This window comes from Phyllobates terribilis, unplaced genomic scaffold (genome assembly GCF_046119375.1).
Source record: "Phyllobates terribilis strain yellow unplaced genomic scaffold, ASM4611937v1 Scaffold_5__5_contigs__length_657084704, whole genome shotgun sequence".
NCBI classification, from domain to species: Eukaryota; Metazoa; Chordata; class Amphibia; order Anura; family Dendrobatidae; genus Phyllobates; species Phyllobates terribilis.
Window position 1 is genome coordinate 1410432 of NW_027362765.1, and position 20467 is coordinate 1430898.

The 20467-nt window shown below is 44.4% G+C and overlaps 3 protein-coding genes across 3 annotated transcripts in view; 1 reads left to right on the top strand and 2 right to left on the bottom strand.

Annotated features, from left to right (window-relative positions):
* LOC141271687 (uncharacterized) overlaps positions 1-11473 on the bottom strand; it is a 205240-nt gene extending 193767 nt beyond the window's left edge. The window contains exon 1 of the mRNA XM_073681744.1: positions 11407-11473. The gene's annotated coding sequence lies outside the window, so the exon portion shown is untranslated. The remainder of the gene's footprint in view (positions 1-11406) is intronic.
* LOC141271684 (uncharacterized) overlaps positions 1-20467 on the top strand; it is a 241179-nt gene that overhangs the window by 106037 nt on the left and 114675 nt on the right. The window lies entirely within an intron of this gene.
* On the bottom strand, positions 1250-8168 carry LOC141271686 (uncharacterized). The gene is made up of 5 exons (XM_073681742.1): positions 7899-8168; positions 7701-7824; positions 7521-7618; positions 7232-7322; positions 1250-2442 (listed from the first exon to the last, which is right to left on the bottom strand). Exons 1-5 carry the CDS (start codon positions 8151-8153, stop codon positions 1442-1444), a joined length of 1569 nt encoding a protein of 522 aa, XP_073537843.1. The 5' UTR covers positions 8154-8168; the 3' UTR covers positions 1250-1441.

Genomic DNA, 20467 nt, shown 5'->3' on the forward strand with positions numbered 1-20467 from the left:
TGCAGAGTGCCTAGAGACAGAGTGTCTGCGCTTGGACACTCCAAAGAGCTGTTCACATGTCCATTTATAGATTCTGGCCTCTCGCTCTGTCCATTTCAAGCGGGACATGAGGAGTTCGCAGGTAGCGATGCATAAATATTTGAGCAGCCACACTCGCAAGAAGACAATGGTGGAAAAAATGCAATTACTATCGCAAGAGGTGGATGATGATGAGACACAATTGCCAACACATGGCGTTTCAATGTCAGCAAGTCAAGAGGAGGACCAGGGTGCAGAAGTGGAAGACAAGATGGTGGATGATGCTGACTGACCCAACCTGGGAAGGTGACATGCAGAGTGAGGACAGCAGTGCACAGGGGAAGGGAGCTGCAGCACCACAACAGCCAGGAAGATGCAGTTGAGTGGACAGAGACACAAGGTGGGCAACTGTTCCCCAGAGTATCAACAAGGGTGAAGTTGACAAGCCAAGAGTTAGGTCTTCCCAAGTCTGGCGCTTTTTTGAAGACAGTCCATTTAACCCAAAAAAGGCAATTTAGAACATCTACCATGCCAGCATCAGCAGGGCCAGCACAAGTACCAGCCTGACCACCACCAGCATGCTCAGGCTCATCCAAGCGATGCACCAGACTACTTTGGGCCGAACGCCAGGGGCCAAAAGCTGTGTCTGCGGGTGACATCATTGCCTCTTCCCCTGTTGAACATGTACACTAATACCCTGTCCATGATGTTGGTGAAGATGCCTCCCACCCTGCACCTGTCATTGCACACTTGCAAACACCGTCAGCATCCATTTCCATGTCCTTGTCCCAGCGCAGCGTTCAATTGTACCTACCCCAGTCCTTGGAACGCAAGAGTAAATACACAGCCGCTCACCCATAAGCCACAATACTAAATGGCCACATTTCCATACTGCTTGCCCTGGAAATGTTGCCGTTTAGGCTTGTGGAGACGAAAGCTTTTCGCAACCTCATGGCGGTGGCCATCCCCAGCCGCCACTACACAGCCTCACTGCGCATGGGCGGGGAGCCGCTCATCACAGTGCATGCATGGCTCACAGCACAGTAAGCTTTGCTGGCTGGCTATGTTATACTGCGCAAGTGCAACATACTTACTTCAGCGCGAGCTGGGAGCAGAATTCAAATGCGTGAGTGGCACCAGCCCTGATTGAATGCAAGGATCACACCCCTATGACTAAACGAGCAGGTCTGATATAACTATATAAAGTGCTATATACTCATGATATTAGCGCCAATTTTAATGAAAAAAAGAGTGTTACTGATGACATTGACAGGTTCCCTTTAAAAAGATACAATTTCTGGATAAAATATTTTCAACATTCTAAACATGAAAGCGACTTCTCCCCTGTGTGACTTCTCTGATGTTCATTAACAGTTGATTTACAAGTAAAACATTTCCCACATTAAGAATCTAAAAAAGGCTTCTACCCTGTGTGACTGCTCTGGTGACTAAGAAGAGATGATTTCCACAGAAAACATTTTCCACATTCTAAACATGAAAAAGGCTTCTCCCCTGTGTGGGTTCTCCGGTGTCTGGTAAGCTTTGATTTTTCTGCAAATTTTTTTCCACATACTGAACAGGAAAAAGGGTACTCCCCTGTGTGGGTTCTTTGGTGTATAACAAGTTGCTCTTTCCGATTAAAACCTTTCCCGCATTCTGAACATGAAAAAGGCTTCTCCCCTGTGTGAGTTCTCTGATGGGCAATAAGACTTGGTTTCCCTGCAAAGCATTTCTCACATTCTGAACATGAAAATGGCTTCTCCCCTGTGTGAGTTTTTTGATGCTTAACAAGATTCCATTTCTGGTTAAAACATTTTCCACATTCTGAACAGGAAAAAGGATTCGCCCCTGTGTGAATTATCTGATGCTTGATAAGGCTTGGTTTCACTCTAAAACATTTCCCACATTCTGAACATGAAAATGGCTTCTCCCCTGTGTGAGTTCTCTGGTGACTAATAAGGTGTGATTTCTGGTTACAACATTTCCCACATTCTGAACATGAAAATGGCTTCTCCCCTGTGTGAATTCTCTGGTGAGTAACAAGATTTGATTTGTAGTTAAAACATTTCCCACACTTGGAACAAAAAAATCTATTCTCCGATGTGTGAATGTTTTGACGTTTAAGAAAAGACTTTTCGAGGGGAAAACTCTTTCCATATTCTGAACATGAAAATGGCTTCTTTGCTTCAGGAGCAATTTGTTTAATAATGCTTATTTTGTAACTTTGATTTTCCTTAGTAGTCGGTAATGAATCAGAAGACAGGACCTGCTTCAAAGGATCAGATGACAGATCTTTGCTGTGAAGGGATGATGGGATATCTGGAGTAATGGCATTCACTTCAATTGCATTTTGGGGGATCTCAAGATCGTCTGATTTCAAAATTGAAGATGTCAGCTGTTCCTCTGATCTCCTGGTACAGTCATCTGCCAAGAAGAAAATAAATTATTTTTAATAAAAAAAAATTGAAATTTATATTTATTAACATTTCTATTTAAACGGTCTGTAGAAAAGGCAAGTTATGTAAACATATTGAATTATTCACCAAGACAATGACAGGTCACAGTCTAATAGAAAACCTCATAGGATGAACCAGTGGAGCGTGGTGTTCAATTGTTTGTTCATTCTGCCTCCCAAATATAAAGGCACCAAACTGTGTTATATAGGCGAACATAATACCAATACAACAACTACTCATCCTGCAAAAAACAATCCCCCACTAGGATCCATTATCTGTCATTGGAAAAATAGGTTTCCATATTATTAGTGGCTCAAAGGCTTTTGAAAAGCAACATGGCTTCCATAAACCAATCCAGCAATATCCGCTCTCCCAAAGTCAGATCTCCCCCTCGCTTCTGAGCCTTGCAGTGCGCCCAAACCACATTTAGCCGCCATGTATTTGACATTACTATAGTGAGAAGAGCCCACTTAATTGATGGTGTGTGTCTCCTGGGGCACAATCTGGGCACTATGTGTTGGGTAATGAAACTATATATTTGTAATTTTCATTCTCCAACATCCACTGCGTGCTAATTTCCGGGAAGTGCCTGAGGAGTAAAAATAGTCACTACTCCTATAGATTAATTCACTGAGGGTTATAAAATGTATTCACTATATGGGGATTTCCACTGCTCTGGTTTTCTGATATTTTATCATATTAGGGCTTCTGTAAATGGTGTGTCCCATCTCCTCTGGGATCTGCTCCTGTGACGTCTGCTTCTCTCAGCAGAAGCCGCCTTATTCATCCTGCAGGTGGCGCTGGTGATGGAGGAGACGTCAGAACCAGAAGCTCTGTATGGCGACGGCTCTGTCCAGCCACTAAGATTATGGTGCCTGGGACCTGTAGTACCATCCAGTTTTGCAGTATGGGTGTGTGTGCTGTCCAGCTGGAGTAATCTGCTCCCTACTTCAGCCAACTGGAAAGCACCGCACCCTACTGAAGCTGGAAGCATATTGCCGGAAGCTGCCAGATACAGCCTTGTCCTCCTCTGGTTCAGTCCTCTGTGCTCAGCTCCCGGCTTGTGTATTTGTTTCCTGTTGTGATCCCGGCCCGTTTACTGACTACTCTTGTGTCTTCTGATGTTGTATGTTCTCTGCCCTCCTGGTTCTGACCCGGCTACCTGACTATTCTTCTTCCCATCTCACTCCACAGAACAGCAGGTAACACCGTGGCCCAAAGAACTACGGAACGCAAGCATCCATTCAGCATCAAACCTGAGGACATTGGTTTTAGTTATATATCAACATTAGTTGCTTTACTGTTATATATTATATAAAAATAACTTTATTTTAGGTTTGTGCATAAATGTTGCTAAGATTTCTACCATTGAGGCAGCATGTCGATATATGGATTATCGCTATGCGATTCTGCGAGTATCACTAAGGAAGATTGTTATGATACTCATCATTGAAGCAGTATGCTCACATATGGACTATCGCCATGCGACTCTGCAAGTGTCACTAAGGAAGATCGCCAAGATACTTACCATCGAAACAGCATGCTGACATGTGGACTATCGCTATGCGATTTTATAAATATTATTTGGGAAGTATCTTTGAAAGGCGGTAAGCTCTATATGTATTCTCCTTAGGTGACAATACAGATTGCTGCTATGCGATTTTACAAATGTCTTTGGGGGAATAATTTTTGAAAATTGAAGGTCACATATATGCCCTTCCCATATTGATATATATAAATTCTCGTGTTATGTGACGATATGGATCGTTGCCACATAATTTTGTAGATATTTGTAAGGGAAGTATGTTTCGAACATGGAGGGCTACATATGTGCCCTTTTTTGTATTTTTGCTGTAACCTATCTTTGTAAGCATCTGCATGGCAATACTTTTTGAGTATGAGTGGTTATATATATGTCCCTCCCATATCGATATTTTATTATTCTTCAGGAGGGATCTACTATCTGCCATCTCCTATGATCATGCTGTCGGTATTAGATATAGCAAGTTTGGAATATTTACCATTAATGACTCAGCCATGTACCTTCTGGCAGTGGTATACTTAATAGGATATACGCCCTCATCTCTATCCCTCTAAGCCATTATAAATCTACCAGAATTATTTATTAAACCTAATCTTTAATTCTTAAATATTTGGAATCATCTGTAGCTTTACCTTAGTGGTGCAGACACACCTCGCACATGTGCTGTTTGTCCCCTGTGGCGCCGCGGGCTGGATTCGTTGCCGGGACGACGGGAGTGATGACGTTGTCCTCCCTCCCATTGTTTCCGGCATGCGCTGGCCGGCCGCGCCCTGAGGGGAGTAACAACATGACGAGCGGTGCGCCGATTCGCCAGCCACCCGGACATACTCATTTATATAGTGCCCCTTTTTAAATTCTCCCCACGCCTCCTGACAAAGCCGGAAGGAGAAACGCGCGTCGAGGCGCTTACTTGGACCTCCTACCCGCTCTAGGACACGCCAGCATGTCTTCAGGTATAGCACTTCATATTTAATGTTTGCAATGCTCTGATAACCCATTAGGTGCTTGTGTGCAATTGCGCACAAGTTATCTGTATAATATTCTGCACTGCACCTATCCCTGAAGGAGAACATGTTCCTTTGCTGCCTATCCTATAATCCCAAGTGATTAGGGTTGGGGATCCAATGTGTTCTTATGGGTTTTTATCTGCACACTATTGCTTTAAATAATCCTAGCAATTTATTCTGTCTCACCTTTCATGGGTTTTCTACTTATATGAATATATATTCTCAATAAAAATTTGTTATATGTATAATTAAACTGATCCCACAGTTTTTTTCTGATAAGAGTCCTCTGGCCTCTTCTATCTGACTTTAATAATCATTAAGAACCTCTAGATACTTTTATTACATTACTACTTTTCTGGGGGGTTTCTTGAACTGACTATACATTTCAGATCATAGGACTCTGTCAACTTTTCGTTTTAACACCGTGGCCCAAGCCTAGAGGTCTCGGTGTAAGAACAGATCCATGTAGAGGGGTTAAAGGGTGATAAAGTAATCCCTGGTATCTCGAAAATGGAGTAGATAGCACCAAGCCTGTTTGTGGTAGCCATCATTTGAGCTGCCAGGTGACCATTGTCTGCAAACTATTCCAGCAAGATCTGCATTCAAATAGCTAAATGTCGCTCCTTCCCTTCTTAACCTGCCATGTGCCCAGACAGTAGTGTACAATTGCATACAGAGTATTGCCGGATTCAAGAGAAGTTGGAAAATAATTTGTAAGGTCCATTTGTTTCCTATTAAGTTTGGAATTATTCACAAAGGATATCACCATATAAAGTGACACACGTCAGATTTGAAAAATGGGCCCAGATAGGAACACAAAACTGGCTGCAGGAAGGGATTAAATCAGAGTATTTTGGGCACTAACTACTGTAGTCAAAACTGTGAGTATAGACCATAACACATCTACTGAAATGATCAAACTCAGCACTTCATCAGTAAGTAGTGAGTAACTAGTGGTGAAACCTCTCTGGGGTAATTAGAGTATGGGGCTCGGTGGCTCTTGGGAATCTAAACTATCGTAAGGAACAATATTTTCTGTCAGATGAGTTTCAAGAAGAGAACTTTTTATAATAGTGCAGAGCTGAGGTGTCTTAAATTTGGACCTCTGGGATTTGGAAAAGGCATTATTTTAAAGACCACCAAGGAGTTATATATTCACATAAGTGAGGCAGGCCGATCCCACCACAATCAAACTATCATGCAGAATGAAGTTGTAAAAAAAGAGATAGAATAAAAAATGTTACATCCCCAACAACAAAGTATGTATGAGGGGAGAAATCCAACACTAAACCGGAGTCGCACTCATTTATGGTGGACCATTGGAGCTACTATGAGTCCTGATCAGAAGAGTAGAGAAAGTATTAGCACCCCCATTTCAGGAGAGATTGTGCAGTAATCTGAATTCCTTAGGATTGAAAACATAATGGAATTTATGATGTGGAGTGAATCCATGAAACCAGGGCTCGAGCCATGCCAACACATCTCCTGCAGGCGTGAATAAATGTATATTACAGCCATCAGCCACGCACAGCTTAGAGATATATCATGGCACAGGTGTAATGTTTTCTGTATAGTTTATCTCAATTATGTTTGAAGTTAGTTGGTTTTAAAAGAAATTGAAAAGTCAGGATAAAGGGAAACTCTGTTGTTATTGTACAGAAATTCACACTTGGCCTCACTGCACATTTAATGTTGTCGATCATAAAAGCAAAGTTTGGTCAGAAAGACTGGACCTGGTCTTGTAGGGACCATATGAGCACATTCAGCAGCACAGATGGGAGAGAAGGTAGATTCATCCAATAAGATATCCGGGATCTAGGAAGCCAACACCATCATTACCCTCCGCTTTCTCTTACAGGCCCATCATAATATTTTTCTTCAAGTGATTTTTTAACTTGTCAACACATTCTACATACGCTGTAATTTGGCTTTTTAGTTTACAGATCTGGGCAGGTAAGGAGGTAAGGGTCAGCATCTTCTAATCCCAGGGGGTAGGTGGATCCTCCAGATTGTAAATTCTATAAAAAAGGGCTTTCAATACCCAAAGTCATTTGAACAATTTTTTGGTGGATGAGAATGTTATGGGTTGGTAGCAAAATGGTGGTCACACGATTGTGATACGGCCGGACTACACCACCGATAAAGCAGCCACAGCCGGTGACTGAGAAGAATCCATGACTTCTCTGCATTTAGTGGTCACTACTCACCTGGGTTGTCATATGTAGGAATCTCCTCTTTACACCACTCATCACCCCTCACATATGTCTCTGTAGTATTAATATGGGTCACATCTTCACCCTGAAACCAGTATTGTAAAAGTCACAGACACATGGAGAAGTCACATCTATGATCAGCCCTAATCCGGCCATCTTCACCGTTCTCATTACACAAGTAGAAAGCATATAATAATGGTGGATAAAACAAGACTGAGCACAAGACCTTCACAGCCGTCTACACATCATAGGGGAGATCTCATGACACCTTCTCTCCATCTACCTGATGATCCTGAGGAACATTGGGATCTTCTTGTTTACAGTCCTGTGGAAGAAGAGGACGGGGACATCTCTCTAGTGTTGTCCTCTTACTGGATAGATCTGGAGGAAACACATACAGGGACTGAATTCATTCTTTACATACAGATAATATAGGCCATGTGTATTTAGTCCTGTCCATTACCTGGTGATGTGAGGGGCTGGGGAACCTCCATCATGACGTCTTTATACAGATCTTTGTGTCCTTCTAAATATTCCCACTCCTCCATGGAGAAATAGACGGCGACATCCTGACACCTTATAGGAACCTGACACATACAATGATACCGTCACCCCCCCGATCCCTTCATAGCGTCACTGTATAATGTCCCAGCAGTGTCACCTCTCCAGTCAGCAGCTCAATCATCTTGTAGGTGAGTTCTAGGATCTTCTGGTCATTCATGTCATCATGCATCAGGGGGTGAGGTGTAGGCCCTGTGATTGGGCTCAGGGGTCTTCCCCATCCCTCAGACACAGGGTCCTGACAGCGCTCACTAGAGGTCTTCTTCACTACTGTGTAATCCTGGTTATGGAGAGACACATTAATAAATCTCACTACAGACATTTCCAGAGTCCTCAACTCTCCAGTTCTGTCCATCTGTTATTCCCATAGATAAGAATGATGTAATGTGACGTCATCAGAATCTCTCACATCTCCAGTAAGACGGAAGAGGATCTCTAGGGTGAGGTGTAATATCCTCTCCACCATCTTGTCTCTGTCCATATCCATCTTTGATGGGTCCATAAGGAAAATTCTCTTATATAGAAGATCTTCACTGAGAGGATCTGACATTGTGCGGACCTGAATGAGAAGATGATGAGCCGATGTAACATCATAAAAATCCTGTGTAATAATACAATTACTGGAGATAATAAGGGGAAACCCATGAGGAGACATATTATTTTACAGTATTTAGTTTTCTTCTTTACATCTAGTAATAAAACCTTTATATTTTAGGCCACAGACAACAAGCAGTTTCTTCCTCGGAGTCTGCAGCTGAAGACTCTTCTCATAGACTCATCTTCCATAAAGCTAATTCTGGAATCATTTACTGATATTTTAATAATACAAGTACTGGACACAATAAGGGAATTCATATGAGGAGATATATTATTTTATGGCATTTTGCTTTCCTCTTTACGTCTATATATATATATATAAATCAGTAAATCTGTGTGTTGAGCCCGTTAAATACAAAACCACATTTTTCACAAGGTTTAAGTGAAATTTTGCACGGCCCGTCTTTAACACCAGACTAAAAATATTGCAAACACTAAAACTCAAAATTTCCCCCTTTCATGGGATTTGGCCCTCTGAATTTAGGCTGGAAAGGTATAAAGGAGAAAATGGGTGTCTGTCTGTTGAATGCAAAACTACAGTTTTTGCCCAAAGGATTTTAAAGAATTAGAGCGACAGCAATCAAAGAGTCACTCTTTACAGAAGACGGAAACGTGAACAGCGAGGATATACTGCAACAATCAGATTTCAAAGGGTTAATCAGTACACAGATAATGAAATAATCAGTGGGTTGTATCTTTGAAAAATGTTTGACGCGCACATTAACGTGAAATATTGCAATTCTTTGGAGTCAAATATACTTGCAAATCAGCTAACAAAGGCAGTGATATGGCAGTGTTTCCGTTACACAAACAAAAATGGGGAGGTATATAAGTAGTAACGAATCCATGTGGTGATTACTCAATTTTGCCATCTATGAAAAACATCCGACTGTAGTTCATCTCAGAGTCCATCTTGAAAATGGACAAGTTTATTTCACTACCAATAATTTAAAAGAAAGAGCGGCTCGACCACCTAATACAACATTAACAGCTTTCTTTCTCCCGTGTCAAGCAGATCCATTTGCGAGAACTTTATTATATTCAGAAGTTCCAAAAATATTATACATGGAATAAGTTGAGAAAAGTATTTTGCAAAAGGAAACAAGGTGCAAGGGTCCAAGGATGGGACGGAAGTTGCAGTGATGCTCTTGGACTCGTGTATACACTTCATCCAAACAACGCAGAGTGTTACCACCTACGTTTACTGCGTCACACTGTCCGCGGGCCAGAGACTTTCACAGATTTAAAAACAGTTGGTGGTGAGCTGTGTCAATCTTACAGGGAGGCATGCCAAAAGCGTGGTCTGATCGAAGATTATCAACACTGGGACATGACATTGCAGAAAATGTCCCTCACTCACTTTCCACCTCAACTTCGAAACCTGTTCGCTATAATAATTACAACCTGTGCACCTTTCAATCCCCGAGCTCTTTGGGAAAAACACAAAGAATATCTTAGCGAAGATATTCTGAGAGTGCACAGGAGAGTTAATCCGGATTTAGGCTTAAATTTCACTGCCGACATATTCACCAAAGTCCTCTTGACGCCAGAAGAAAGGTGCAAGTGTATCAATAGTAAAACTCTAATACAATTTGGTTTACCAGCACCAGTTCGACCATCCTTTGATGTTATGGGCTGTGATATTCTGCAAAACAAAAGCTATGATTTGGAAAGGTTGAAAGAATTTGTCACATTGAATAAGCCTCATTTGGTTGATGACCAAAGATCGGCGTATTTGGCAATTACAGATCCGATTTCAAGTGGAAATGGGAGACTGTTTTTCCTTGATGGACCAGGAGGTATCGGTAAAATATTCTTAATTAATTTCCTGCTCACAGAAATTCGCTCAAATAATAACATTGCTCTGGCCGATGCTTCATCTGGAATTGCGGCCACTCTTAAAGATGGAGGGCGCACGGCTCATTCAGTACTAGGATTGCCCTTGAATCTAGTGCTGTTGGAAACTCTTGGCTGTAATATCACTAAAGGCTCAGGGAAAGCTAAAGAATTACAGATTTGCAAATTAGTTGTCTGGGAGGAATGTACCATGGCGCACAAGAAAGCTGTTGAGGCCCTCGATCGCACCTTGAAAGATCTGCAGGGATCCAATCGCTTAATGGGGGAAATTGTACTTTTTACAGGTGACTTCTGCCAAACGTTACCTGTTCTTAAGGGAGCAACGCCAGCAGACGAGCTGAATGCCTGTTTAATATCTTCTCATCTATGGAGACATATGCAAAACCTACAAGGAACAAAGTGATCATAAACCCTGCTGTAACTAAATAAGTAAAAAAGCAAAAGTGCATTTAAATAACATAGGGTCCTTAGTGAACACAGTTTTTGATCAAAAAAGCATAACAGACATCCCACCATGGCAAGGTGACCCTTTTCAGGATGGAGACATATTCAGAAGCTTCTCTGACTACTAATATGTGGGTTCACTTGATGGAAAATTCTACTGCAGACGAATTTACACCCCACGTACTATGCCTCAGAAACGACAGGTTCCCTACAGATTCCACTACCGGCTTAATCTCCTTCCCGGAAGACTTTTGCAAAATGACGTCCTCAGTACTGGAGGTTATTAACCAAGTTTTTCCTGATATTTGTCACAATTTTAACAATCATCAGTCGCTTTGTGAACGCGTAATCCTATAAAACTATAGTGTCAGCTCCATAAACCTACAAATACAGAAGAGACGGCCTGGTCCAGAGACCACATACATGTCCACTGATTCAGTCATGGATGGTGAACAAGCCGTAATGTCCCCATTGGGGTTCCTGAATTGTGTGGAGCCTCCTGGATGTCACCGCATAGACTCACTATAAAGAAAGGCGCCCCGATAATGACCCAACCAAAGGGAGTGTAATGTATTATGTCCTATAGAAACTGCAGAGAAATAATCATCTAATGCTGCGATTCCAGGATTATTCTAGAGGGAATCGGCTGCGATATCCCCTGTGCAATATATATCTAGTATTAATGCTCCAGTAATGGGGTCTCCACATACCTCCACCTGCAGAGCCGCCACCACATATATGGCTGCTCTGTGCGCACAGGAGCTGTGATGAGGTCACAGGAGGGGAGGAGTCAGGGGTCACATGATCAGGGGCCTCAGTGGATGCAGGACTCTGCTGTGCTGGTTGTCATGGTGCTGGATGAGCTGAAGTTTATGTGTGGGGTCAGGAGGGGTTTACAGTGTGGATGTAGCAGAGCCGCGTGTGTACGAGGTGTACGGAGCAGAGTCGTGTGTGTACGAGGTGTACGGAGCAGAGCCGCGTGTGTACGAGGTGTACGGAGCGGAGCCGAGTGTGTACGAGGTGTACGGAGCAGAGCCGCGTGTGTACGAGGTGTACGGAGCAGAGCCGCGTGTGTACGAGGTGTACGGAGCAGAGCCGCGTGTGTACGAGGTGTACGGAGCAGAGCCGTGTGTGTACGAGGTGTACGGAGCAGAGCCGAGTGTGTACGAGGTGTACGGAGCAGAGCCGCGTGTGTACGAGGTGTACGGAGCAGAGCCGCGTGTGTACGAGGTGTACGGAGCAGAGCCGTGTGTGTACGAGGTGTACGGAGCAGAGCCGCGTGTGTATGAGGTGTACGGAGCAGAGCCGTGTGTGTACGAGGTGTACGGAGCGGAGCCGCGTGTGTACGAGGTGTACGGAGCAGAGCCGAGTGTGTACGAGGTGTACGGAGCGGAGCCGCGTGTGTACGAGGTGTACGGAGCGGAGCCGCGTGTGTACGAGGTGTACGGAGCAGAGCCGAGTGTGTACGAGGTGTATGGAGCGGAGCCGCGTGTGTACGAGGTGTACGGAGTGGAGCCGCGCGTGTACGAGGCGTACGGAGCGGAGCCGCGCGTGTACGAGGCGTACGGAGCGGAACCGCTTGTGTACGAGGTGTACTGAGTTGAGCCGTGTGTGTACGAGGTGTACGGAGCGGAGCCGCGCGTGTACGAGGTGTACGGAGCGGAGCCGCGTGTGTACGAGGTGTACGGAGCGGAGCCGCGCGTGTACGAGGTGTACGGAGCGGAGCCGCGTGTGTACGAGGTGTACGGAGCGGAGCCGTGTGTGTACGAGGTGTACGGAGCAGAGCCGTGTGTGTACGAGGTGTACGGAGCAGAGCCGCGTGTGTACGAGGTGTACGGAGCAGAGCCGCGCGTGTACGAGGTGTACGGAGCGGAGCCGCGTGTGTACAGAGCGGGACCTCGTGTGTACGAGGTGTACGGAGCGGAGCCGCGTGTGTACGAGGCGTACGGAGCGGAGCCGCATGTGTACAAGGCGTACGGAGCGGAGCCGCGCGTGTACGAGGCGTACGGAGCGGAGCCGCGCGTGTACGAGGCGTACGGAGCGGAGCTGCGCGTGTACGAGGCGTACGGAGCGGAGCCGCCCGTGTACGAGGCGTACGGAGCGGAGCCTCGTGTGTACGAGGTGTACGGAGCAGAACCTCGTGTACGAGGTGTACGGAGTGGAGCCGCGTGTGTACGAGGTGTACGGAGCGGAACCTCGTGTGTACGAGGCGTACGGAGCGGAGCCGCGTGTGTACGAGGCGTACGGAGCGGAGCCGCGCGTGTACGAGGCGTACGGAGCGGAGCCGCGCGTGTACGAGGCGTACGGAGCGGAGCCGCGCGTGTACGAAGCGTACGGAGCGGAGCCGCGCGTGTACGAGGCGTACGGAGCGGAGCCGCCCGTGTACGAGGCGTATGGAGCGGAGCCGCCCGTGTACGAGGCGTACGGAGAGGAGCCGCGCGTGTACGAGGCGTACGGAGCGGAACCTCGTGTGTACGAGGCGTACGGAGCGGAGCCGCGTGTGTACGAGGCGTACGGAGCGGAGCCGCGCGTGTACGAAGCATACGGAGCGGAGCCGCGCGTGTACGAAGCGTACGGAGCGGAGCCGCGCGTGTACGAGGCGTACGGAGCGGAGCCGCCCGTGTATGAGGCGTACGGAGCGGAGCTGCCCATCTACGAGGCGTACGGAGAGGAGCCGCGCGTGTACGAGGCGTACGGAGCGGAGCCGCGCGTGTACGAGGCGTACGAAGCGGAGCCGCGCGTGTACGAGGCGTACGGAGAGGAACCGCGCGTGTACGAGGCGTACGGAGCGGAGCCGCGCGTGTACGAGGCGTACGGAGCGGAGCCGCGCGTGTACGAGGAGTACGGAGAGGAGCCGCGCGTGTACGAGGCGTACGGAGAGGAGCCGTGTGTGTACGAGGCGTATGGAGCGGAGCCGCGCGTGTAAGAGGTGAGCGGAGCCGCGCGTGTACGAGGCGTACCGAGCGGAGCCGCGTTTCCCTTCAGGAAAGTTGTGGATGCTCCGGGAAAGTTGTGGACACTCCAGGAAAGCTGTGGACTGCTCTTGTAAGGGCAGGAGTCATGGGGCATGTAGGGTTACGGTACTGACCTATATGGCAGAATAGAGCTAATTTCTCCGGTCTCTACCCTTCCCAGACCTGAAGAGGATTCTGTCCTTTGTTTGCCTTGGATGAGGAGGAACTTCCTATTCACTCAGTGGATCTGAATTTTGGGTGAGAGATTTCCAATTTTATTTTCCACCCTGATTTGTTGACTGTAAAAAAAATACTTCTTTCTGTAGTTTTTCCTATCGAGGACTTCTTATCAGATGTGATTAATCAAAGACTATATTCTTATGAAAAAAATGTATAGATTTATTCTTGGATTGTCCATTAAAAAGAATGATTGCAGTAATTATATATAATAGTTAAATGGTTACAGAGTGATTGTCCATTTGCCCATAATTAGCTTAATAGTTGAGATTCACCCATCTTTCCCTGGGATCCTGAATGGTAGATTGTCTGTCTGTGTCCAGCACGTGTGTCAGTATGACACCATGTGTCCGTTGGACCTACATCAGCAGCTGTTTCACACACAGACCCTCGTTCAGTGTCCTGTGGAATGGCCAGCACCCCCCTGTCTCTAACATAGGCTTTTATAGGCCCCCCCATAGCACCTGTTCTTCTGTATATGGCACTGAACTAAAAATACACAAATAGCGCATGTCATCTAGAAACCCTAGCACGATGGCTGATTCAATCTTATGCAATGTATGGTGCAGAATTCAGAATAAAATGAATATCCGTAATTAGTATTTAACATTGACATTTCCTCCTATACTTCGTATGTATTATATGTGACCACTGTCATTTTCAGGCATTTGTATGACGTTTTTCGTACAGGTCTATCTCCATTTACAGATATATTGTCCACCACTATAGCGCTCTGTTCATTTAAATCTATATTTATGAGAAACAGGTGTTCTTATTTTTATACTACTGTAGTCGTTTTTATACACTTTAATCAAAAGTTATGTTTTATTATTGTTCTCACCTTGCTGCTATCTACCTCAAGCAAGTTATTGGTAGATTTGGAAAGAATAAAGGATGTGGGTGTGGGGCGTGTAAGGCCATTAATGTAGGCAAGTCCTTCTATAACAAAGACATGGAAGAAAAATATGTCATCAGATCATTCATAAATTGCAGAAGTAAAGGGGTCATCTATAAAGCCACATGTGTCTGTGGTTTGGAATATGAAGGACTTTTTTTTATAGAAGGACTTGCTCGTGTGCGTGCTGTTATTTTGAGTCATGCGTTCCGGCAGTATGCCGATCATTGATGCACCGGAAATGACGCGTCGCGATGTCACGTTGCAGAATAATGCGTTCCAATAAGAGGAAATGACGTTGTGGTGTTCAGAAATGAAGGGTTTTGCTTGGTACTTTTGAATTATTTAAGGGGGACCGGGAAACAGGTCACTATTACACAGGAGGAGACTTGAAGACCTACACAATGGAATGGTTTAATTCCCTGGTGAATCCCTCACAGGGAAGAAAAGTTTCATGAAAATAAGGACACCCTTACCTGGTTCCTTAACAGGATGATAGTTAGACATTTGTCTTTGCTCCCATTCATGTGGATCTGAAAAGGATCTGATGCCTGAGAATTAACTACTAGAATTGGGGGGAGACCTTTCCTTTTTTCTCACGTATATGAGGGCATGTGGGACATGTTGTTTGGATCGGTATATCTACCCATTGTGTTCAGAGGCGTTGCTTGAGATTTGTTAATGTATATGTAATACCTCTCTGTGCTGTGACATTCACACCTGCCCACCTGTGGTTTATATCTATATCTATCTATCTATCTATCTATCTATCTATCTATCTATCTATCTATATATATATATATATATCTTGTTTGTGTCTCTATTTTAATTCTGATATTTTAATGAATTAAATCAAATGCTATCTTCTAATTTATATCCTTTGTATAAACCTATATTATATTCATCTGGGAAAGTACCTTTTCTGTTTTCTACCTTTACAAACTGATTACGCTATTGCTTGATCACATTATAAGTGACCTGCTTTATCTCCCTCTTCACAATATTGCGTCCTGGGAAACATCTTCTTCCTTCCTGCAGCGGCAATGTTCCCTGATTCAGCAGGTCCTGAGCTGGTTTCAGCCTGTTTTGAGCAGCCGGCGTTGGATCTGTAATCATCGCAATCTCTATCTCCCAATTCCTGAAACACCAAATGATCCTGCTGCTTAGTCCGGGATTCAGCTGCTGAGATTTCTGTTATATATATTCCTCTAAGGTCGGCCTTCATGGCTTCCCATACATAGAAAATAGAAGTTGTATTTTTATTAATCACAAGATTCTCCTTTAGTTTCCCATCAATTTTCCCCTTAAGGTCTATAACTTGCAACCAAAAGGGGTTAATTTCCCTGTGGGTCTGTACTGCATTGGGAGATTAAGCTTAGGGAGACACAGAGGAGAATGATGGGATAGCGCTCTGGGCAGGAGCTGATGTCAGATATAAGGCCCGGCATCCGTTCATTTCCAAGAGACAAATCCATTCTCCACAAAGAGGAGAATGTGGACGAGAAGCAGGAGTGTTGGTATACATTAGGACGACCGGCTCTCCAAAGATCAATTACAGCTGTCTCCTTAAGTAAGTGACCAAAAGGAGTACAATTGCCTTTTACCCTCTTAGCTTCATGTCTCCCTCTATCCCAGAGAGAGTCCGGTATATTATTAATGTCCCCTATTATAATATAGGGGGTGTGCGAGAAACCATCAATAATAGAGAGAATTTTGTGTATGATTCTACTGGAATATGGTGGTGGTATGTAGATAGAGATTAGTAATAGAGACTTAGTAATAACTTACAGAACAAACATCCGTACTGACCCTCTGTATCTATTTTTCACTATAAGACCCTCACATTGTGCACTAGGGTGTACTAATATACTGACTCCCCGAGAGTATGGAGAGCGCGTGGAGTGATAGTCGCCTGTAACCACTTCTCGTTTAGTAGGTGAAGTTTTTGAAGAGGTAAGATGTGCTTCTTGCAGGAAAATCAAAGCAAGTTTTTCCATCTGAAGATACTGAAAGATCACCTGTCTTTTAAAACTAGAAGAAAGACCCCTTACATTCCCGCTATTGCCACGGACCCCGCCATATATAATCAAATAGATAAACGAAGGCTCAGTCACTGTTGAATGTATGGGAGAATCCCACCTACAACTTAAGTCTCCTTGGAGGATGATTCAACCCCACTTAGACATAAAACAGTGATATAATCATAATAGAACCTGAAGAAAACAACATTTGTAAAGAACTGTCCAACAAGCAGCAACACACTTCTTCCCATATACTCACAGATCATCGTGTTTCTGAAGAATTGGGGTTTGTACCACAGGATCTTCAACTTGTAACATCCCGAATTTGATCCCGGTGTATTTGCCTCTCATTCATATCAACCCAGTGAAGGACTTCTTTTGAATAAAGCCCACCCTTAATTTGGCAGGGAATATCATTGACTATAGAACGTGCAGATCTCTCAGATGTTTTTTGATATCAAGTAATCTGGCTCTTTGTTTCTGTACTTCTATAGAGTAATCTGGAAAGATTGAGATTTTGGATCCATTAATTATTAGATCTGGGTGATCCCTTGCCTGCCGCAGGATAATATCTCTGTTCTGATAGTGTAATGTTTTAGCCAGCACAGGTCTTTGTGGAAGCCCAGGAGGAAGAGGACGGGTTGGCGCCCTATGAGCTCATTCTACAGCCTATAGGGGGTTAAGGTTTCAGGCCCAATTTTTAATTTCCTCCAGTTTTCAAAGAATTCAATAGGAGAGGAGCCTTCTATTTTTTTTCAGGCACATCAATAAGTGGTATATTATTGCATCTTGATCTATTTTCAGGGTCATCTGCTTTGCCAGCAGTGCAGATATTTGCTGTTCTACAAGCCTGTTTTCCTTGCTCATATCGGCTATCTGATCCTCAGGGGCGCTGACTCTGCCTTCCACTGCCCCTGCTGTTTTGTATTCTCTGCAGTTTGCGACGTATATCTGCTATCTCATCTTTAAGACCACCAAACTGTACATTCAAAACAGAGAGGATTTACATGTATGTCATCTTGGTGAAGATTAGGCTGTGGGGCAGTGAGTACTGTGCCACATGCAGTTTCGCTGACTTTTCACCCCTTCAGTAATGCAGCTGCTTCTCCCATCTCCTCTTCACCCCACTCCTCTGCTCCAGAGCCTATGGACAACTACGGGGTAGCTGCTATAAGAAGGTCACCGTCACCTGCTGAGACCTGTGTTTCTGTGCAGGCAAATCACTCCAGCCTGACCACCACTATCCTCCTCCTTGTCTCCCCTGCTCAATCTGTCTCCAGCGTGACAACCGTGGTGTCATCTTGGAGCTGAGAGCCGCTTCTCCTGCAGTCTTTCTGTGGCTTTCCCTGGTCATTTTTTTTTCCTGGAGCAAAGTACCTCCACACTCAGCAAGATATGACACAGTTCTCTATATTTTCCATCTATTGGGAGGGCACTATATGGAGATTGCTTATTATATATAAATACGAAAAAAAACTACAAAAAACTAAGTCTCTTTATTACTCACAGGATACTAAGGCTGGAACGCTATTAGCCAATAGAGTAAAAACCCAAGCGATTAAAGCTAAAATTCCCTTTCTCAAGAAAAGCCTGAATCAATCATAACTGTTCATAACTCCATTCCCATAGGTGGAGAAGAGTGAATATTCATTCTCTTTAGTAGCAGGCACACGTGTTCAACGAGCAGCAGCAGCCAGCTACAGCTACTGCCTGTGCCCCGCTCCTCCGCCGCCGTCCCCCCCTCCACAGTCAAAATGTATTATCCGAGCTATAAGATACACCCCCCACTTTCCTCCAAAACGTTGGAGGAAAAAAGTGTGTCTTATAGTCCAAAAAATATGGTACCTTTTAGGTACAGTGCAAAGGTCAGAAGGGAAGAAGCACCATATTGAAGTTCAGATTTTGTTGTACTGGTTTGAGGGTACCATGTCACTTTGGCAGAGCCGGTGAAGTGCCAGAACAGCAGACCCATCCCCATAAGAGACCCCATTTTACAAACTAAACTTATTAATGAATTCCTCTAGGGGTGCAATGATCAAATTGACACCACAGGTGGGTCACAGAATTTATACCATTGGGCAGTGAAAAAAAAAAATTACATTTTTACCACCAAAATTTAGTGTTAGCCCCAGATTTTACATTTTCACAAGGGGAAATGGCAAAAATGGCACCAAAATTTGTCCCACAATTTCTGCTGAATGTAGAAATACCCCATATGTGGCTGTACAGTACTGCTTAGCCATACCGAGACTCGGGAGGGGCGGATCGCTATTTTCCTACTGGAGCACAGATTTTCCTAGAATAGTTTGCGGACTCCATATACAGAGCCCCTTACTGCTAGAAAAGCAGAATCCCCTCTCAAATTACCCTATTTTGGAAATGATAACCCCTTTTGGGAATTTATCTACAGGTGTAGTGACGATTTTGACTCAATGGGTGTTTTCCAGAAACAAGCAGCAGTGGATGTTGCTGAATGAAAACTGCAAACTGCCATTGTATTCCCCAGTACGGTGTAGCGCCCATACATTGTGCCCAGCTCGTGCTTCTGGAGACATGCACCCTTAAATTAGGCGGGTTGTCATCACTACAGAAATGACAAACATACAGTTATATGAAAAAGTTTGGGCACCCCTATTAATCTTAAGCTTAATGTTTTATAAAAATTGGTGTTTTTGCAACAGCTATTTCAGTTTGATATATGTAATAACTGTTGGACACAGTAATGTTTCTGCCTTGAAATGAGGTTTATTGTACTAACAGAAAATGTGCAATCTGCATTCAAACAAAATTTGACAGGTGCATAAGTATGGGCACCCTTATCATTTTCTTGTTTTAAATACTCCTACCTACTTTTTACTGACTTACTAAAGCACTTTTTTTGGTTTTGTAACCTCATTGAGCTTTGAACTTCATAGCCAGGTGTATGCAATCATGAGAAAAGCTACTTAAAGTGGCCACTTGCAAGTTGTTCTCCTGTTTGAATCTCCTCTGAAGAGTGGCATCATAGGTTCTGTCAAATGATCTGAAAACAAAGATTATTCAACATAGTTGTTCAGGGGAAGGATACAAAAAGCTGTCTCAGAGATTTAACCTGTCAGTTTCCACTGTGAGGAACATAGTAAGGAAATGGAAGAACACAGGGATAGTTCTTGTTAAGGCCAGAAGTGGCAGGCCAAGAAAAACATCAGAAAGGCAGAAAAGAAGAATGGTGAGATCAGTCAAGGACAATCCTCAGACCACCTCCAGAGAGCTGCAGCATCAACTTGCTCCAGATGGTTTCACTGTGCATCGGTCAACTATACAACGCACTTTGCACAAGGAGAAGCTGTATGGGAGAGTGATGCGAAAGAAGCCTTTTCTGCAAGCACGCCACAAACAGAGTCGGCTGAGGTATGCAAAAGCACATTTGGAGAAGCCAATTTCTTTTTGGAAGAAGGTCCTGTTGACTGATGAAACCAAGATTGAGTTGTTTGGTCATACAAAAAGGTGTTATGCATGGCGGCAAAAAGACACAGCATTCCAAGAAAAACACTTGCTACCCACAGTAAAATTTGGTGGAGGTTCCATCATGCTTTGGGGCTGTGTGGCCAATGCCGGCACCGGGAATCTTGTTAAAGTTGAGGGACGCATGGATTCCACTCAGTATCAGCAGATTCTTGACAAT

Excerpts from the sequence above, each read along its gene's own strand:
- LOC141271686 (XM_073681742.1), bottom strand. The coding sequence starts at position 8,153 with ATGGACAGAACTGGAGAGTTGAGGACTCTGGAAATGTCTGTAGTGAGA. Across the intron at positions 7,825-7,898 it reads TTGAGCTGCTGACTGGAGAG|GTTCCTATAAGGTGTCAGGA; the intron begins GTGACACTGCTG and ends TGTATGTGTCAG. Across the intron at positions 7,619-7,700 it reads CCAGCCCCTCACATCACCAG|ATCTATCCAGTAAGAGGACA; the intron begins GTAATGGACAGG and ends TGTTTCCTCCAG.